The sequence below is a fragment of the Alexandromys fortis genome, unplaced genomic scaffold (genome assembly GCF_014885135.2).
Source record: "Alexandromys fortis isolate MF-2015 unplaced genomic scaffold, M_Fortis_MF-2015_v1.1 scaffold_143, whole genome shotgun sequence".
Lineage (NCBI taxonomy): Eukaryota > Metazoa > Chordata > Mammalia > Rodentia > Cricetidae > Alexandromys > Alexandromys fortis.
Genome location: NW_026068044.1, coordinates 829,204 through 847,119, shown reverse-complemented (window position 1 = coordinate 847,119; position 17,916 = coordinate 829,204). Strand labels below are relative to the sequence as shown.

Below are 17,916 nucleotides of genomic sequence, written 5' to 3'. Positions count from 1 at the left end.
CTCCTCCCTCCCTCATCCTCTGCTCCCCTCCTCTCCCCCACCTTCTTCCTCTGCTTCCCTCCCCTCCCCCCTCCTTCTTCCTCTGCTTCCTTCCTCTCCCCACCTCCTTCCTCCTTTGCTTTAACTCATAGACAAAACTAAGGCACAAAGAATTAAGAGTAGGCAGAGCAGTCAACAGCCGACCCCAGGTCTGTCTGGTTCTGTAATGTTTCAGATATTAATGTGTGTTTTATTGTGTGTCATAGTCTGCATCAAATTTATGTGTGCCCTCGACCTGCGATGTGTCCGTGTCATAAAATAATATAAACGGGAAATTAGGCTGCCAGTGGAAAGAAAAGCAAAATCCCTAATTTTATTTCAAACGAAATTAGTATTCACTAATTAATATTAATTCATGAGTTAATTCACAAGTTAATGTTAATCAATAAGTATTCGCTATTTTAAATAACTTAAAAACTGAAATACCTTCTAGAAGTCTTTGGAGAGTTTCACTTAGTGCGAACTTAACGCAGCTCCTTGCCAGGACTGTGTAAGAGGTGAGGGGTCTGTGTGTGTCTGGCTGGTGGCTGTCAAGGATTCACTTGTAGTCCCTGTACATTCCAATCAATACACTCAATTCCAATCAATCAGTACACTCAATTCCAATCAATCAGTACACTCAATGAGTGTTGTGTGCTCACTCACAAGCTGTTTTAGTTAATTAAAAAAAAAGCTCCCCTTTTTCCCAATATTGTTATTTTTAAATGTCAAGAATCAGATGTCTGCTGTGGAGAGCTATTGTACGGCTGCCAGTGACTGCCTGCATCAGGGTTTGGAGCAGGAGCATGGATTGGAAGACATTAAAACTGTTTAATTCTCAGCTGAGATGTGGTTGGCTTCTGTACATTTGGAATAGGGCATTGATGGCACATCTCAGGGTAAGTGCTAATAGTGAAGGGAACAGAACAGGCTGGGAGGAGGGTTGTTTTCTTTTTCCTTTCCTTTTCTTTTTTTTAAGTAGAATTCTTGGTTGTGTTTATGCCTCTTTATATAAATGTTCTGTGTCGAGTGAGTGGCATGTTAAGCCATTCAGAAGAGAAAGATTTTTAGATTTCCAACTGTTCACCTAAGAAGAAGGGGGGAAAAAATCCCTTTGAATCGTGTATTCAGCTTTCGTCCTTCATCCAGCAGCAGAAACAGGAAAGGGGAAGGGAACCCTCTCGTCTCCCGTGAAGTAGACACACAGAGGGAGCGAGAGAGCACAGACAGGGACCGAGGAAGCCAGTGCTCTCAGAGATGAAGCTATAGGCAACAAGATGATCGACCTGTTTAAGGCTGAGTGGGTTTCTTCCGTCTGTGTGCAAGTTTCCAGGAATGGAAGGACTGGCCAGGTTTGGGTATAAGTCACTCTTTATTACTCTGTGTTTGATGAATGTGAGTAGTTGGTTTGGAAGGGATTTTTGCAAAGGGGGGGGCAGAGTACGATAGTTTGGTTGTTCTGTTATTCTCTTTCGTCTCTATAAACAGTGCCTCGTGTGTCAGAGAGGGCTCACAAGCTAATGTATGTACTGATGGCAAAAATCAGGTGAAGACATCAGGTGCCTACAAGTCACCGTGTGCAGAGGCTCCCTAAAATCCTCTTTCTCACGGTCCTGAAGTGCATGTTACGGAGCTGGTGATGCTGAATGACTGGGGATTCGAATGCGATCGATCGTTTTTCTGAACAAGAATTCTCAGCACTTACTGGTCCATTTAAGAATTTAGATTTCTGGATGACGGGGTTTCGTTTGTTTTTGGAGTGGTTTTTGGTTTTTGTCTCGTCTATTGTTTGCATGAGATATATCACAGAGATCTTTAAGGAAGCGTTCCCAGCAAATGTGAGCTCCGGCTTTATTTTAAAGTGCAGGTACACTTATTTGTCAAATTGGTCTCAAGACTGTTTTCATCTTTGCCCAGTAGGAGGTTTTTTAATTTTGGTTTTGGTTTTTTTTTTTTTAGGTTCTTTTGGCTGAGTTGTTTTTCTTTTCTTTTCTTTTCTCCTATCTTAAAACAATTTAAATTATACTAATTCAGTTTTAACTATTTCATATGAATTTTATAAAACTGCCAATTCTGCTAATGACTTTGCTAACTGAAATATTGCCTGTCTTGTCTAAAAGCCTTATCAACTACATTAATTGTTTTCTTTATTTTTAATTGGTATTGCCAAGGACCTTGAATACATTTTATATGTGGCTCATACATCCTCTGTATCTTTCCTCTTAGTAGAGATGTCTCTCCCACTGGGAGACAAGGTGAGGCTACTCCTGTCCGATGCTAACTTTGAATGTGGGGGCCCTGACCACCCACAGAGCCCCGGGAATTCTGCCGCCCTCTGTCCTCTGCCCCGATTCTCGGCAGTTCTCTCACTAAGGCCTCTATCTGACTAATAAGGAGAGGAAAACAATCGGCAAGACGCCCTGAGAAATCAGGAGTCCAGGCAGACTCGGCACAGGGAGAGAGGATCACAAGTGCTCTTACAGGAAACTTCGTGATTCTTGGTCTGCAGCTCAGTGCTCTGAGAACCACTGTTAGCAGCGTGAAAGCCCCTGGTGAGCCCCAGCCAGAGGTTTCTGCTTACATTTGTTTATCTCACCAAATTGCAGCCTACTAATTAAAGAGGCAACATTGATTTGGAGAGTGTCAAAGAGAAAATCCAGCCGGGGGTCACTCGGTGGCCATGGACTTTTTCTTCTCTCCCTTGGGAATGACTTAGTGGGTTACAATTAAAGGTGAGAAGTCAAGGTCCACCATGTCTGTTGGGAACTCAGCTTTAATTCCAGCACATTTGAGACCATGGCATTATGGGACTTAACGGTGATTGTTAATTGGCAGAATATATCAGTTTCTTGTTCTAGGTGTGTGTGTGTGTGTGTGTGTGTGTGTGTGTGTGTGTTGGGCTAGTCAGAAAAGGATCTATGTAACACTACCATACTGGCTTTGGTTTGCAATTAGTTTATGTTTTTCTCCAATTTTTGGCTCAGTGTCTTTTAGTTGATCATTGTGAATTAAAGTTCAGTGAGATCAATCTTTCAATTAATTAAGCTCAGTATCATTTTTCTCGTTTTGGAAAAATGTGTGTTGCTAGGGTCCGGGACCACAGAGCTCAGGCAGGGTTGACTCATGTGAAAATACCATTTTATGTGGGTCTAAGACACAGAAATCTCCAATTTCATATGTTTCTAAACCACAAATACCACCTAAGAGTTTTATGTCCTTAGCCGGGGACGTCTGGTGGAGGGAAAGAGAAATCTGTGTTTTCAGGTATAACTTGTTACTGTCGACAGTTTGTATTGGGTTATGTGACTTTACTGTAACATGTATTATTCATCTGAAAAGTTAAACCCAGAGTTTCATTCAGAGGGAAGGAAGCACCTACACCTTTGCTGATAGGACTCACTGCCCTGTTTCTCAAGACCGTCTTTCCTGGCCCCCACCAGCAGGTCAGGAGCAGCCATAGGAGTCACATCGTAGCACAGAGGGTCATTGTATTCTCCTGTGTATGTAAGTGTTCATTTCTGTTCTTAGACTAAAGTCACAGTAGGGAAGTGCTTTCTTTTCTTTCAGTGAAGGATTCCCAGTTGGAATGATTTCAAGTTAGCTGATTCTCCCACCTCTGAGCCCTCTCTGTTTGTAACTAAAAGATGATGGCATAGAAGCTATTTGATTACTGTTAAAATGATCAGAATACATAAAGGAGAGAGCCGTGTGCAGGAAACCATTATATATCCCTTGTGTTTCCTGGGACCAGCTCCTCATTTTTAATTCTTCTGGAGATGACCCACATGGGCAGGGAAGACCTCTTTTGATGCTCTGACCCTATGAATGTAAGAAAAGGCAGAGTGTGCCTTTAAATCTGCTTTTCTCCATTTGAAGTCTAACGCTGCGCCGTACTCTGTGTGTCTGAGCCACGCACTGAAGTTCTAGGTAAGCTGCTGATACTAGGCACTGTTCCTGCTCACTCCAGAGTGTCTCATCTTTGTCCTCGAGGAGTTAGGAAAGCGGAGCTCACTCTTGGGAAACGTCGTGTTACTGTGTACACAGGTGTGTGGATCTACCCCCGCCTCCTCCTCTACACCTGGGCACCCACCCTCTGCATAACACATCCGTGCTTTCCATGTCTTTGATCTCCAATGGAATGAGATCCCTCTTAAATGGGCCACTTCGTGAAAGCCATGGAAGAATAGTTATGTAGTACGGAACACCCCCTCTTTTATTTTTCAGCAATCCAAGTTAAAAAAAAAAATCATTACTTTGCCAGTCTCATTTCAGATCATTAATGTAGGCATGCCCTGACTCCCTGGGGTGACAAGGCTGGTGTAGTCCTTTCATTCAAAGCCATGCTCAACAACCATGGAAGAAAATGTCTTCTGCTCCATGTAGACTTTGAAATCCCACAATTTGCTATACACCGTCGGGATTGTCCGATACCCTGATTTAACCATCTAGGCACTTAACATCTTATTTATGTTTCCTTCTAAATTATCGTCTTCTGAATGACAGGTACTCCTCTCTGGACCATCATCTTCTCACCGGCCTCATTCACAGTCTCTTCCCGATAGTCTGGACTCTATTGCTTCCTGATAGTTTATGTAGTGACCATCTTATAAAAGAACCTTCTGGAATTAACTGCTTACTCTTTTCAAATGACAAAAGGAAGAACCTTGACAAGATCTGTCGTCTCAGAAGAGCCCTCCACTGGCGGTCTTTCTGCCTGACGACCTGTGCTCTTTACTTCCCACCGTCCCACACATTCCGCTAAAGCCTGGAGGCTCTTTTCAGACTCCCGTGGATACTCTCTTTCTACATCCTTTGGAGGCAGTGAGGCCAAAGAGGTGAAGAGAGTGATGTCAGAGTTACATGTGACGCACCTTTGTGCTTTGAAAGGCTCATAGGAGGCAAAGATACTTGTCAGCTCAAAAATTATCTACAGTTCATGACTCTGTAGTCACAAAGTGCATGTTGTATTTTTATTTTATTTATTATTCGTGTTTGGGGGCTGTGTGTGAATGCAAGTTCACAGGTGCACACATGCAGGTGGAGATCAGAGGATAACTTCCAGGTGTGTGTCTTTCCTAGAACCCATGGGAGTTTCAGGGCTTGAACTCAGACTGACAGTTTACAGAGCAAGCGCCTTCTTTATTGGTTGAGCCATCTCACCAGCCCCATGTTAGTATTTTTAACTCTTTTCCTTCCCCCACCCCACCCCCCAAAATGGCTCTATTTCTGTTGTTACAGACTGATTCTTTCTGTGTCCCAGTGGCTTTACTAGGGCTGGACGATGATCCAGAAGAGGACAAACAGGGCAGAACAGACCCACTTTTGGATTTGTGATCTTTAGGTCCAACTCTTTTTTTTTTGTTTTGTTTTGTTTTGCTTTGCTTTGCTTTGTTTTTCGAGACAGGGTTTCTCTGTAGCTTTGGAGCCTGTCCTGGAACTAGCTCTTGTAGACCAGGCTGGCCTCAAACTCGCAGAGATTGACCTGCCTCTGCCTCCCTAGTGCTGAGATTAAAAGCTTGCGCCACCATCGTCTGGCTAGGTCCAATTCTTAAAAGTGCAGGGTCTGGATTCTGAAGATAGCGTGCTTCTGCCCGGCATCTTCCACGTCTCATGGCGGTCAGATTCTTTCACCTCACCTCGTCAGGATAAAAACCATCTGTAGTTTCAAAGGGCTGTGTGATGTAACACATACACATATGGCATATATAAATTGTACACACATATAATAATATAGAGGATAATACGTTTGGGAAAATGAGAGCAGATATATTAAATCAGGAAAAACAAAAGGCTAAAATGGATCTCTTGATCATTACATCCAAAATTAGAGAGTGGGTGACTGAGAAAAAGATCTGCCTGTATGGCTGGAGAACACTACCTGATGCAAGACAAGATGGTATCTACACGGGTACAAGTAAACACAACTATTTATTGAATCATTTTAATAGTCATATATCATTGAATATCCCTCTATCATTGCAGTTTAGAGGTAGCTCCTTCCCGTAACATTATGTACACAAGAATTGCACTGAAGCAGTCTGTTAAGTGAGGACTTCTCGCATCAACCCAAGAGATTCTGATGGCACACATCTGGAGTGATTCCAATAGAATCTAACCAAGAAGCTCAAGGAACTCAATTCCAGGAAACAGGAGGCTTAGTGTCTCGTGTGCTTTCCTGTAGGGGGCAGTAGAGTCTAACTGATAGAAATGGGCTTCCCTTGCTGTCCAAGCTTTGATCCTATCACTGGCTTCCTACATCACTGGCCAACCTCTACCTGATGCTTACATTTCTTAATCTGTAGAATGGGCTTGAAGATACGACTGTTTCAGGAGCTAGGGAAGAAAGTTGAGGACTTAGGAAATGGGTTGAAATAACAGTGTGGAAGGTTTTCAGAGTGCATGTCCACCATGACATGCTCTGGATCATCTCTTTGTTGCATGTACCATAACACAACACTTTTTCTTTTCTATTTTGCTCACATAGGCATGTCTGGTTCCACGGACAAGGAAAACCTCCTCCTTACCCAACCCCCATTTCCTCCTACCCCCATATAAGATGTCTATCTTTTGTTTTGTTTTTTTGGTTTTTTGTTTTGTTTTTTGTTTTAGAGACAGGATTTCTCTATGTAGCTTTGGAGCCTGTCCTGGCACTTGCTCTGCAGACCAGGCTGGCCTAGAACTCACAGAGATCCACCTGCCTCTGCCTCCCAAGTGCTGGCGTTAAAGGCGTGCGCCACCACCCCGCCCCCAGCTGATAATGGTATATCTTAATCACAGTGAGGAAACTTCCTTTACCAGGTGCCAACTAAACACATAGAGTTTGTCACTGTAAGTAAGAGGTCTCCGAAGGGCCAGGTCAGAGGTCATCTCAGCCTCAGTGGAGCTGCTTTTCACTTGGCTTGGGAGGTCACAGTTCCAGCCTGTTCAGGCGTTTGTTCACAGGAGCGACAGTTTTAGTCACCAACCCTCCCACTGCCTTCTTCCAGGTCCCTTGCTAAGTCAGCAGGATGAGTTTCGCAAACAGGAACAACTGTGGGATGTGTCCGCAAGGTAACTCAGCCCACCCTTCCATCTTTACTTTATGAGCTTCGCCACTTCCCTGGGGAGTGTCTCCTTCATCGCAGCCAGACAGGGATGAGCTTCACAGTTGAAGGGTGGCAGCAACAGGTCTTAGGCCATTGTCCTTTATTGCTCCTGCCCAAGGTCCTTGGCTAACCTTCCCATTCTCTGAAGCCCGGTACACCGTTCTTTCAAGGCTGTAGAATTCCGAGGAATAAACACCTGGTGAAGGCAGGTCCCTCTCCGGACCTCCTCCTCCTCCACAGAACCATCAGCCCAGGCTTTCTCGCAGCCATCTGTCTCCTGGCAGTCAGCCCCAGGTCGTCCCTCCACGCCTGCTTTCTACGACCACCCAGACAGTGAGAGCAGACCCCGTGGATGCACAGAGGAATTGTTTCCTGGTGGTAGAAGACCTTGCCATTTTGTTTTGTTGTTATTATGACAGTGACGGTAAGTGGGGATAAAGATTGTTCTCTGGTCTCAGCGGGATGCTGTTAGGTCACGGGGACCTGCAGTCTGTTCTTAGAGATGCACCTGCCTGCTGTGTGTTCCGTGGGCATCCATCTAGCTGGCAGCTCATGCATCAAGGACTGACTATGGAGAAAAGCGTTCCCCTTTCGAATTCCTTTAAGGGTTCCGATTACTCATAATACTTGAAGAATTCGCGGGGTTTTTCATTCTCCCCTCTCCTCTTCTCTCCTTAACTAGAAGTTTAGCTGTAACTCGGGGTGTCAGGGAAAGTAACTGTCGTGTGTTTGCAAATGACACTTGAGCTCTCTGCAGACGGCTTCCCTGCAGAATTGCTCCCCCATAACACTCCTCCAGCCTTCCAGTTGATTTTAGATAGTTTCCTGTTCTCCCACATCTTGGAAATCTTCCGTAGTGCGCTGAGCAGACACTTTTAGTCAAAAAACGCCTATAAATAGCTATTTTTCCCCCTTTGTACTCCCTTCTCTCGGAGGCCTCCACAAAGAAGGTGAAACAAATACACCCGAAACAAGAGCCCTCTGCGAGGGATGTGTGGTGAGGCTTATGAAAAATCAGATCCACGGGTCGGAAATTGTTGTGTAGGTTGTTCGGCCCTGTTTGACTGCCGCGGTCAACGGCACAGAAAAGAAGAAACATTTTATTTTGTGGCAGGTGATCTAATGGACCAAACAAGCCATTAAAAAAAAAAAATGTCTTCTGTGGACTCCAGTGCTTTGAAAATACATACTCGGACACGCATGCTACTTTAAAAAAAAAATAATCCTGAAGTCAACTGTAACTTATTAGATTCAATTTGTAGGCCTGAACAGCCAATCCCTGGGGCTATTCCTGAGTGGGGAATTTGAAACTGATTTCATGTCTCCTCCCATCTGCCCTTACTAACAGGTCTTTGGCTGGCTGGCCAGCCTAGTATCTTGTCTCCTGTGTCCTGGCAACCATCACCATCACCAGGCTTCCCAGCATAGGAATTGGAAAATCCTTAGAAGGCTGTACCTGTGTTGAGAGAGACCTGAATATCTTCCTTCGCTAATTTTACTAAAATCAGACCTGACCACTCCCATAGGTGGGGTTAATCTAACTACTCCCTCCTCCTACTAGCTCCCCCTCCCATTCACGCCCCTAAGGAAAAGAGAACTAAGCCCAGCAATGTTTCCCTGTTCCTTTTGCTTCATCCTCTCTCCTGCATCTCACTTTTTATCTTATTGCACAATCTGAGATAGAAGACTCACCCAAAGTCATCCGTTTCCAGACTGAGTTCTGGAAAGATCCCTCCATCACAGAGAGCAGTGGGCCAGTAGCAACTGCGAAGTCTTCCTTGGCTCCTCTTGGCCTTGATGGGACCATCAGGTGATACGCCTTCCTAGTCTTGTGAGAGGAATCCTCCACCTACCTCGGTGATCTAGTGGTCAGGAAATGCCGTCCTGTCCCCAGGTCCTGCGTCTTCCACTCCAGTCAGAAGCTGCCTAATTTGATGGTGAACTGTGATGTTCATGGCATCTTCCTTTTTAATTTTGTTTTTCATTTTTTAAAAATGTGTTCTAGCTGAGTCGATCCAGTTGGTGCTGCCTTTATGAGCCTCCAGACAGGGCCATGCAGTGGAACGTGGAAATCCTAAAAGTGACCACGTCCTCAAAGGAGTGATCCACGTTCTTCTGGTAACTATCAGCTGCCAGTTGGCTCCTCAGTTAGAGCTAGGGCCTGGAGATGATCTGCCTCGTCTCTACTCACACTTCACACCAGAGAGCACACCCATAACGGAAACACAGATGTGAACAAGATATAACCAACATGTCACACAGTCCTCCATCTTAATGTGTGTAACCTGATGAGTGTAAGGGTGCTCACGGCTTGCCAACCATCAACACAATTTCAGAGCATCGTATCACTCATAAAAGGGATTGCAGGACTATTTAGTCATTCTCCATCCCCCCCCACCACACACACACACACACACACACACACACACACACACACACATGCTCCCTCCTCAGTCACCGCGCCACAATCACTCACTTGCCTTTCTATTTTCTGTCCCTGTGTTCACCTATTTTGGAAATATTTGTATTTCTGTGACTATAATTAGCCAACGCCTCCACCATCCACCAACCACGCACACCTTTGCTAAGAACCGTTCTCCTCAGTATGCAATAAACCCTTTCAGATTCCACTTATGTGTGAGATCATGGGACATTAGTCTCTCTGGTCCTCTTCCTAGAGAACATGATATTCTCTAGATTTATATGTCTTATCACAGATGACAGGTCTTTCTTCTTTCTGTGGCCATTGCATGTCTACCACATTTCCTTCATTGGTTTATATGTTGATGGACATCTTGGATATTGTGACTATTTCTGTCATAATCTGTGCTTTGAGGATGTCTCTTCAACACAGATTTGTGTGCTGAAAGTTCAGTGGTCTCCTGGTCACGTGCAGAAACAGTACGATGGCAGCTCCCCTCCTAGTATTTCAGGGAAATCCCATCTTTGCTATGGTGGCTATCCTAATTAAATCCTTGCCGAAAATGTAGAGTTCCCTTTCTCCCGATGTTTGCTGACTCTTGTCGTGTGTTGCCTCTCCGGTGGCAATAACTATTCCAGCAGGTGTGAGGTGTGACTCCATTTAGTTTTATTTGCATTTGTCTGATAATTAGTGCTGCTGAACACTTTTTAATACCTTTTGCCATTTTCATGTCTTCTTTTGCAAACATTGGTCTTTTGCTCATTTTCAAACAGGATTCTTGGGCCTGTTTCCTCTTGAGTGTGTTTGTTCCTGACAAATTTTGGAAACTAACTACTCGTCAGATGGGTGTTTGCAAATACTCTCTGCCATTTTGCTGGCTTGTCGGGGCACTTTTGAATGTTTCTTGCTGTTCATGGGGCTGCTGTTTAGTCAGATGTAATCACATTTCTCTTTTTTTCTTTTGTTATCATTTCTATTATTTTTATATTTTTGTTATCACAGATAACAAATATATCACAAAGATCATTGCCGATCAATGTAAAGGTACCATCTCCCCATGTGTTTTCTTCAAGTCATTTCATAGTTTTGCAAATAACATTTGGATCTTTAACCCTATTTTGAGCTAACTGTATAGAAAGGTCTGTATGCTTCTATCTGAAGATTCCATCTTCCAAGGCCATCTCTTTAAGCATCTTTCCCTGTCCCCATTCCTAGATCCTCTGTCAAAACCAGCTATGTATGAGTTCTTGGGCTCATTCCTGACCTCCTGTTCTAGTGTGTGTTCCAGTGCCATGCCGTTTGATGACCCAGCTTTTGCCATACCACAAAAAGTGAGAACACTGAGATTTCACTTCACCCATCCAAAGAAAATTTACAACTGTCTTTTGCACTTCTTCAACCCACTTGTTATTCGGGAGCATTAACCAAACCTCCATGTATGTGTGCGTTTTAAAGTCAGGCAATGTTATACCCCCATCTTTGTCCTTTTGACTCACTATTTCTTTGTGCATTGGGGATTTTGTGGTCCCATACAAATTTCAGAACTGCTGTATTCTATTTCTTTGAAGAGTACTATTGGTGTTTTGATTGGAGTTGCATAGGATCTGCAGATTGCTTTAGGCAACAAGAGCATTAAACTATATTTATATGTCTGATCCATTGAACATCAGATCTTTCTATTAATTTGTGATTTTTTTCAGTTTCTTTCACCAGTATTCTATAATTCTCAGTGAGGGAGTATTTCACCTCTTTGAAGAAATGCAATCCCAAATATTACTTTAGCTATCGTAAATGGGAATGAGACTGTTTTCTTCATTACTTTTTTAAATGGTTTACGGATCACATGCAGAACCACTACTCATTCATGTGTGTTGGTTGTTGTTGTTTCCCTGAAACCTTACTAAATTCATCTGTTAGACCTAACAGTTTTTAGTGGAATCTCTAAGGTTCTCTATATAAGCCTATATCCCCCACAAATAGGGACAATTAGAACTTACTTCCTTTCCAATATGGATACCATCATTTCTTTCGGCTAGTTGCTCTGGCTACGAATGGCAATGCTGTGTTGAATAGACGTGATAAAAATGGTCGTCCCTGTCTTGCTCCAGATGTTGAGGAACCACTTCCAGGTGCTCGTGTTCAGTGGAGTGGCTGTGCCTTGTCGTGGAGAGTCTCTGTGGTAGCAATGTGGAGTCCTTTACTTCATTTAGTAGACGATTATCATTGTGAACGGGTGTTGACTTTTGTCTGCTTTTTTTTGTCTATTGAAATTATAATAGGGTTTCTGTCTAATTTTGCTAGTGGGTGGGGGTACCACAGTCATGGATTTGCATATATGGAAACATATATGGAAGCATCCTTCCTTACATGCATGGAAAAAGAATCACACCTTTTCAAAATGAACATTCTCTCTGTGTTGTTGCTTTTCATGTGCTAGAATTTTTTAAAGAAATTTTTCGTCTGTATTTCTCAATAATGTCAAAGATTTGTAGTTTCATTTATTGATCAGTTAACATGGGAGACCTCATAGGAATTTCAAAACATCCCTTCTCATCAACTGAAATGATTTGAGAGGAATTAGTTGTTCTTTGTATGTTGAATGTAATTCAACAATGGCACCGTTGGACTCTTACCTATTAAAATAATTACTTATGGGAGATTTTTATACATAAGTTATTCAACTTGTAATTGGACTATACCATTTTCTTACTTCAACCTTGGTAGGTTATGCCTCCAGGAATTCATCAAATTCTCCTTGGATTATCACATTGTCATAATAACTGTCCCAGTTACTTTTCTGTCCTGACAAAAGCAAGGGAGAAAGGGTCTGGTTTTGCCCTGCAGGCCCAGGTCGCCACTATGGTAAGAAAACCGTGGCTGCTCACGTTGCACCCACCGTCCAGCAGAAAGCAGAGAATGCTCATACTCTGCTTGCTTTCTCCTTTCTATATAGTCCGTGCCCCCAGCCAGGGTGTGGTGGGTCTTCTAGTCCTAAGAGACCCACTCTAGAGCATTCCTCACGGCTGCATGTAGTGAGGAGCTGTGAACAGGCCTGCTTTTCATCCCGCCCAGCTCCCACACGGCTAGCTTTACACCCGAAATAACAACACACAAATTGTACTCATTTAAACACTGCCTGGCCCATCAGTTATAGCCTCTTACTGGCTAATTCTTACATCTTGATTAACCCATTTCTAATAATCTGTGTAGCACCACAAGGTGGTGGCTTACCGGGAAAGATTCAGCATGTCTGACCTGGCGGCTGGCTCCATTGCATCTGACCTCACTGCCTTCTTTCTCCCAGCATTCTGTTCTGTCTTCCCCACCTACCTATGTTCTGACCTATCAGGCCAAGCAGTTTTCTTTATTAACCAACCAATGAAACAACAGAAAGATAAAGACCCTTCTACATCATCTGCATGCAGAGGTTTGTCTCACCAGGGATCATAGATCCTGTCAGGTTTACAGCCATTACTTACTATCCCAATACTCTGCCATCATTCCTTGTACTTCTGATGTGTTTGCTGCCTTGACTCTGCTTTCATTTGGTCTCTGAATTAATTTGAATCTTCTCACTCCTTCTAGCTAAGCATTTACTGGCCTTAACTTGTCATTTTCTGGCTCATAGCCTTGTTTATTTTTCTAGTTTGTATTTCATTTATTTCATCTATTTCTGCTCTGCTCTTTATTATTTCCTTCCTTCGGCTCATTTCATTTGGTCTGTTTTTCCTGTCCTACTGTTTTCTTGAGGTTCACCAAATACGTTCTTTCTCTGGAGTCTTTCTTTTTATGAAGATGCCTATTGCTTCAGTTCTACTTTCTAGAACTGCTTTTGATACACCCTGTGTTAGTTCCTGTTCTGTTGTTAGGAAGACACGCCATGACCAAGACAACTTATAAAAGGAAGCATTTACGTGGAGGCTTGCTTGCAGTTTCGGAGGCTTAGTCCATGATTCTCATGACGGAGGACATAATGGCAGGTAGGCGAGCAGGCTCTGGAGCCATAGCTGAGAGCTGCTACATCCAGATCCCCAGGCGGCGGCAAGAGAGACTGAGCAAGGCTGGGTCTAGCGTGGGCTTGTGACACCTCAGAGGCTTCGAATCAGAACAGATGCCCCCATCATTCAAACCACCACACAGCCCACAGAATTCGGAAGAGTGTGCTTCTATTTTCACTTGTCTGAAGAAATTTTTCTTGTTTTCCTTTTAATTTCTTCATTGACCCATTGGCCAACTGGAAGCATGTTATTTAATCATAAAGTTTCCAAGTTCCTCTTGTTACTGATTTCTGGTCTTTGTGGTGGGAAAAGAGACTCGATGTGACTGCAGTCCCTTGCTGTTCTTTAGATGAACAGCAACTCTTCTGGCTACCATTCCATGTGGAATTACGTATGCGACTGTTGGATGGAATGTCGCATAAGAGCACAGCTTAAATCTAATGTTGCTTTGTTGCTTTTCTGTCCGGAAAACCTTTGCAGAAAGAGGAGTGATACGGTTCCCTGCTCTTCTTCCATTGCACTCCGTTTGTGTGTCCATTACTGTTTGCTTTGTGTATTTAGGTGTTCTGATGTCGAAGATAGAATCACAGTGATTCTATCTGCATTTAGGCAGAGGCAAGTTCAAGGCCAGTTTGACCTACATGGAAGAAACATGAATGTAGAATACAGTGGGAGAAACATGGATGTAGAATACAGTGGGAGAAACATGAATGTAGAATACAGTAGAATATAGGCTTCTTTGGGTCTGTACTAAGGAGTGGTGTGGCTGGATCACCTGATCATTCTACTGTCGAGTTTATTGAGACACCTCCACATCTGTTTCCATAGCAGCACACTAGTTCAGCGGCGTTTGCCTTCCTGATAAAAACCATTCCCAATGTAGTTGTAGTAGTTGTTGAGAGAGAGAGAGAGAGAGAGAGAGAGAGAGAGAGAGAGAGAGAGAGAGTTGTCTTTGCGGGTACACACTAGTGTGTCTATATCTTGTGTTTGCGGGTGCACACGAGCATGTCTATGCTCATGTGTAGAGAGGCCAGAGATAATGTCAAGTGCCCCTTTCCAGCCACTCTCGGCTCTTGAGTCAGGGTGTTGATTTTTGGTTGCTGTGACAAAATATCTGACAGAAGCCACTTGAAGAAGGGAGGGTTTGCCTTTGCTCACAATCCAAAGGCAGTTCGTCATGGTCAGGAGTCACCGTGGCAGGAGCTTGAGACACCTGGTCCCTTTGCATTGACAGTCAAGAAACGGGGACAAATGACCATGATCAGCTGACTTCCTCCTTTGTACCTAGTCCAGGACCCTAACCCAAGCAATGGTGCCACCACTTTCAGTGGGTCTTTTTTTTTTTCTTGCATCTTGAGACTGAGGTCATATTTTATTTTATTTTACTTTTTAAATTTCATCTTATATTCCAACCACAGTTCTTCCCACCCCCACCCCTCCTTTAGCTTCACTCGCCTCCTCCCTAGCCCCCACATTCACTCCTCCCAACAGTAAGGTCTCCCACTGGGAATCAGCAAAGTCTGGCACATTAAGTCATGGCAGGACCAAGCCCTTCCCCCTCCATTAGGGTTAAGCATGGCATCCGACAGGGTGGGTCTTCTTACTTCAATTAAAGTCATCCAGGGAATGGCTCACAGACAGTCCCAGAGGCTAACCAAATTTGTATAATTCCTCACAAGCATGCTCAGGGTATTGTCTTCTAGGTGACTCTGGAGTCCAGCAGGTTGACAATTGGTGTTATCTATCACAACTTTTCACTGAACAGCTTCTAGAATCCACCTGTCTCCACCAGGCATCTTGCTTTGGAATTAACATTCCCCACATGTTCATAGGCACTGGACTCAAACTTGTACCTACTCAGCCCACTGAGACTCAGCTCCCCAGCCCCCAAAATACTTCTGAAATATTTATTAGCCTCTTGCATGTCTTTTGAGAACCACCTCTTCAGTCCATTAGCCCATTTTTTGACTGGTGGTTTGAGTTTTGTTTGATTTTTTGCAGTTCATTTTATATTTTAGGTATTAATGCCATCTTTGACATATAGAGAGGAAATTTTTCTTCCTTGACAAATAGAGAGGAAATTTTTTTCCACTCTATAAGCTGTATGATCTGGTTCCCTTTGTTACACAAAGTTTTCTATTTTCATGAAATTCTGTTTGTAAATTCTTGAGGTTATTCCATGTGCTAGTAGAACCTATTTAGAAGGTTCTCTCTGCCTACACTGAGAAGTGTTTTTGATGTGTTTTCTTCTAGTAGATTCAGAACTTAAATTCAAGTGTTAGATCTATTTTTAGTTGTTGTTTGTTTGTTTGTTTGTTCGTTCGTTTGAAACAACGTCTCACCACGCAACTCTGGCTGGCTTGTAACTCTTTATGTAGGTCAAACTGGCCTTGAACTTGCCTCTGCCTAAATGCCAAGATTAATGTGTGCCACCAGGGCCTACTTTTGCTCTATTTTGATTTTTTTGATAGAATGAGAGATATGGATCTAATTTCATTCCTCTCCAGGTTAATTGGCCGAATGTCTAATTTTGTACCAGTAGGGAGCTGTCTTTGCCACTGGAGCACTGTAGAGAACTGTAAGTCATGGTATCTCCAACAGTGTTTTTTCTGCTTTGGGTTACTTTGACTGTTGTCACCTTTTGCATTTTCATTTTAGTTTGACTATTTTTTTCTAGTTATGAGTAATGCCATTGGAATTTTGATGAAGACTGCACCTATGGATTACTTTTGTAAACATAGCCAGTTTCACAGTGTTAATTCTATCAGCCCAGCAGCATGGACGGTCATTGAGTGGTCTAGTGTCTTCTTCAGTTTCTTTTTTTTATTGTCTTAGAGTCTTCATTGTAGAGGTCTTCCTTATTCTTAGATGCTTTCTTTGCATGCAAATGTAATATTTTTCCAATTTTCTTTCTCAGCAACTGTGCTTTTGATTATAAGAAAGCTACCAAGTTTTACATATTGATTTTGTATCCTACAATTTTGATGGGTATGTTTACCAGCTCTAAAGTTTTCTGGTAGAGTATGTGGGATTTATTAAGTATAGAATCATGCTGTCTATAAATAGGGATAATTTGATGTCTTCCTTCTCTACTTGAGTTCTTTTTATATCTTTCTCTTGTCTTACTATTCAGTGTAAGACATCATGCACTGTATTGAGTAAGAATAGAGACAATGAACATTTTTGTCTCATTCCAGATTATAAAGAAAATGATCTCAGTTCCCTCTTCTTAGAATAACATAGACTATAGGTTTGTCTAATGTAGTCTTTATTTTGTTGAAGTATATTCTGTCTATTCCTAATTTCTCCAGAACTTTGTCATGGAAGGTATTTTGAATTTTGTCAAAAAATTTTTAACTATGAATGTTAAAGTAAGTTCTACCTGTGTAACAAGAAGTGATGCTCAAAGCAGTTTGGAAAATGGCCATTTTTTTAAATCAAGGACTGTATAAAATTCACTTGAAAAGTCATATGTTTAAGGTTGAGTTGCAGTAGAACAATATTATTTCTTATAATTGGAAATCCACATCTCAATCCAGTAAATAACCATTACTCACAGCTCTTGTTACTGATTTATTTGTTCATCTATTAATTTTAGAAAGAAACGTCATGACCGAGCCAATAAAACCACTCAGTTGGTTGTAGTCATAACTTTGTTCTTGAAGTTTCTTATGCCCAAATCAGCCCTGTCTGGTGGTTCAGTGTGCTGGGCAACATTTGCTTCTATGAGCAGCAGATTCGCAGAAGTAGACTAGGAATCCCCAAGCTCAGTTCCTCTATATATCAATATGATTTATAGTTTGTCTGCCCTTACCTTTGTGGAACCTGGTTATCATCTTTAAGATGTATCATGAATCAGAATTCTGCCCAGCATGAGCCCCGTATTTCCTACAAGGTTGGCTAAATATTTCGGGAGGTCACCAGTTTTATAATATATTAAGTTACTCATTCCAGGTCTGAAGGAAATTATATTTTTGTCAAAGGTCTATCCATAGAATATCACTTAACTGCTCAAAGAAGTATATTAGTGAGTCATATAAATCTGGTGTGAGATAGAGTTTGTGCTAAATCCTTAGAAGCAATACAATGGAACAGTAAAGCCTTTGAAATCTCTCAGGACACAGGTCGTGTTCACTGATGACCTTGGAGTCTGCATACTCTTTTTTTATTATTTATTTTTTTTATTAAAGATTTCTGGGCTGGAGAGATGGCTCAGTGGTTAAGAGCACTGCCTGCTCTTCCAAAGGTCCTGAGTTCAATTCCCAGCAACCACATGGCGGCTCACAACCTTCTGTAATGAGGTCTGGTGCCCTCTTCTGGACTGCAGATAGACACACAGAATATTGTATACATAATAAAAGAATAAATATTTAAAAAGAAGATTTCTGTCTCT

General features: G+C 42.5%; 1 protein-coding gene across 7 annotated transcripts in view; it reads left to right on the top strand.

Moving 5' to 3' along the window:
* Positions 1-17,916, top strand: part of Dlgap1 (DLG associated protein 1) — a 672,355-nt gene that overhangs the window by 421,387 nt on the left and 233,052 nt on the right. For 2 of the 7 annotated variants that reach the window (XM_050166176.1, XM_050166175.1), the window contains exon 1: positions 1,252-1,370. The exons of the other annotated variants lie outside the window; for them this stretch is intronic. In XM_050166176.1, coding sequence (XP_050022133.1) covers positions 1,296-1,370 — 75 coding nt within the window. In that variant the 5' untranslated portion in view covers positions 1,252-1,295. Of the gene's footprint in view, positions 1-1,251; positions 1,371-17,916 lie in introns of those variants that run through there. 7 annotated transcript variants of the gene reach the window in all.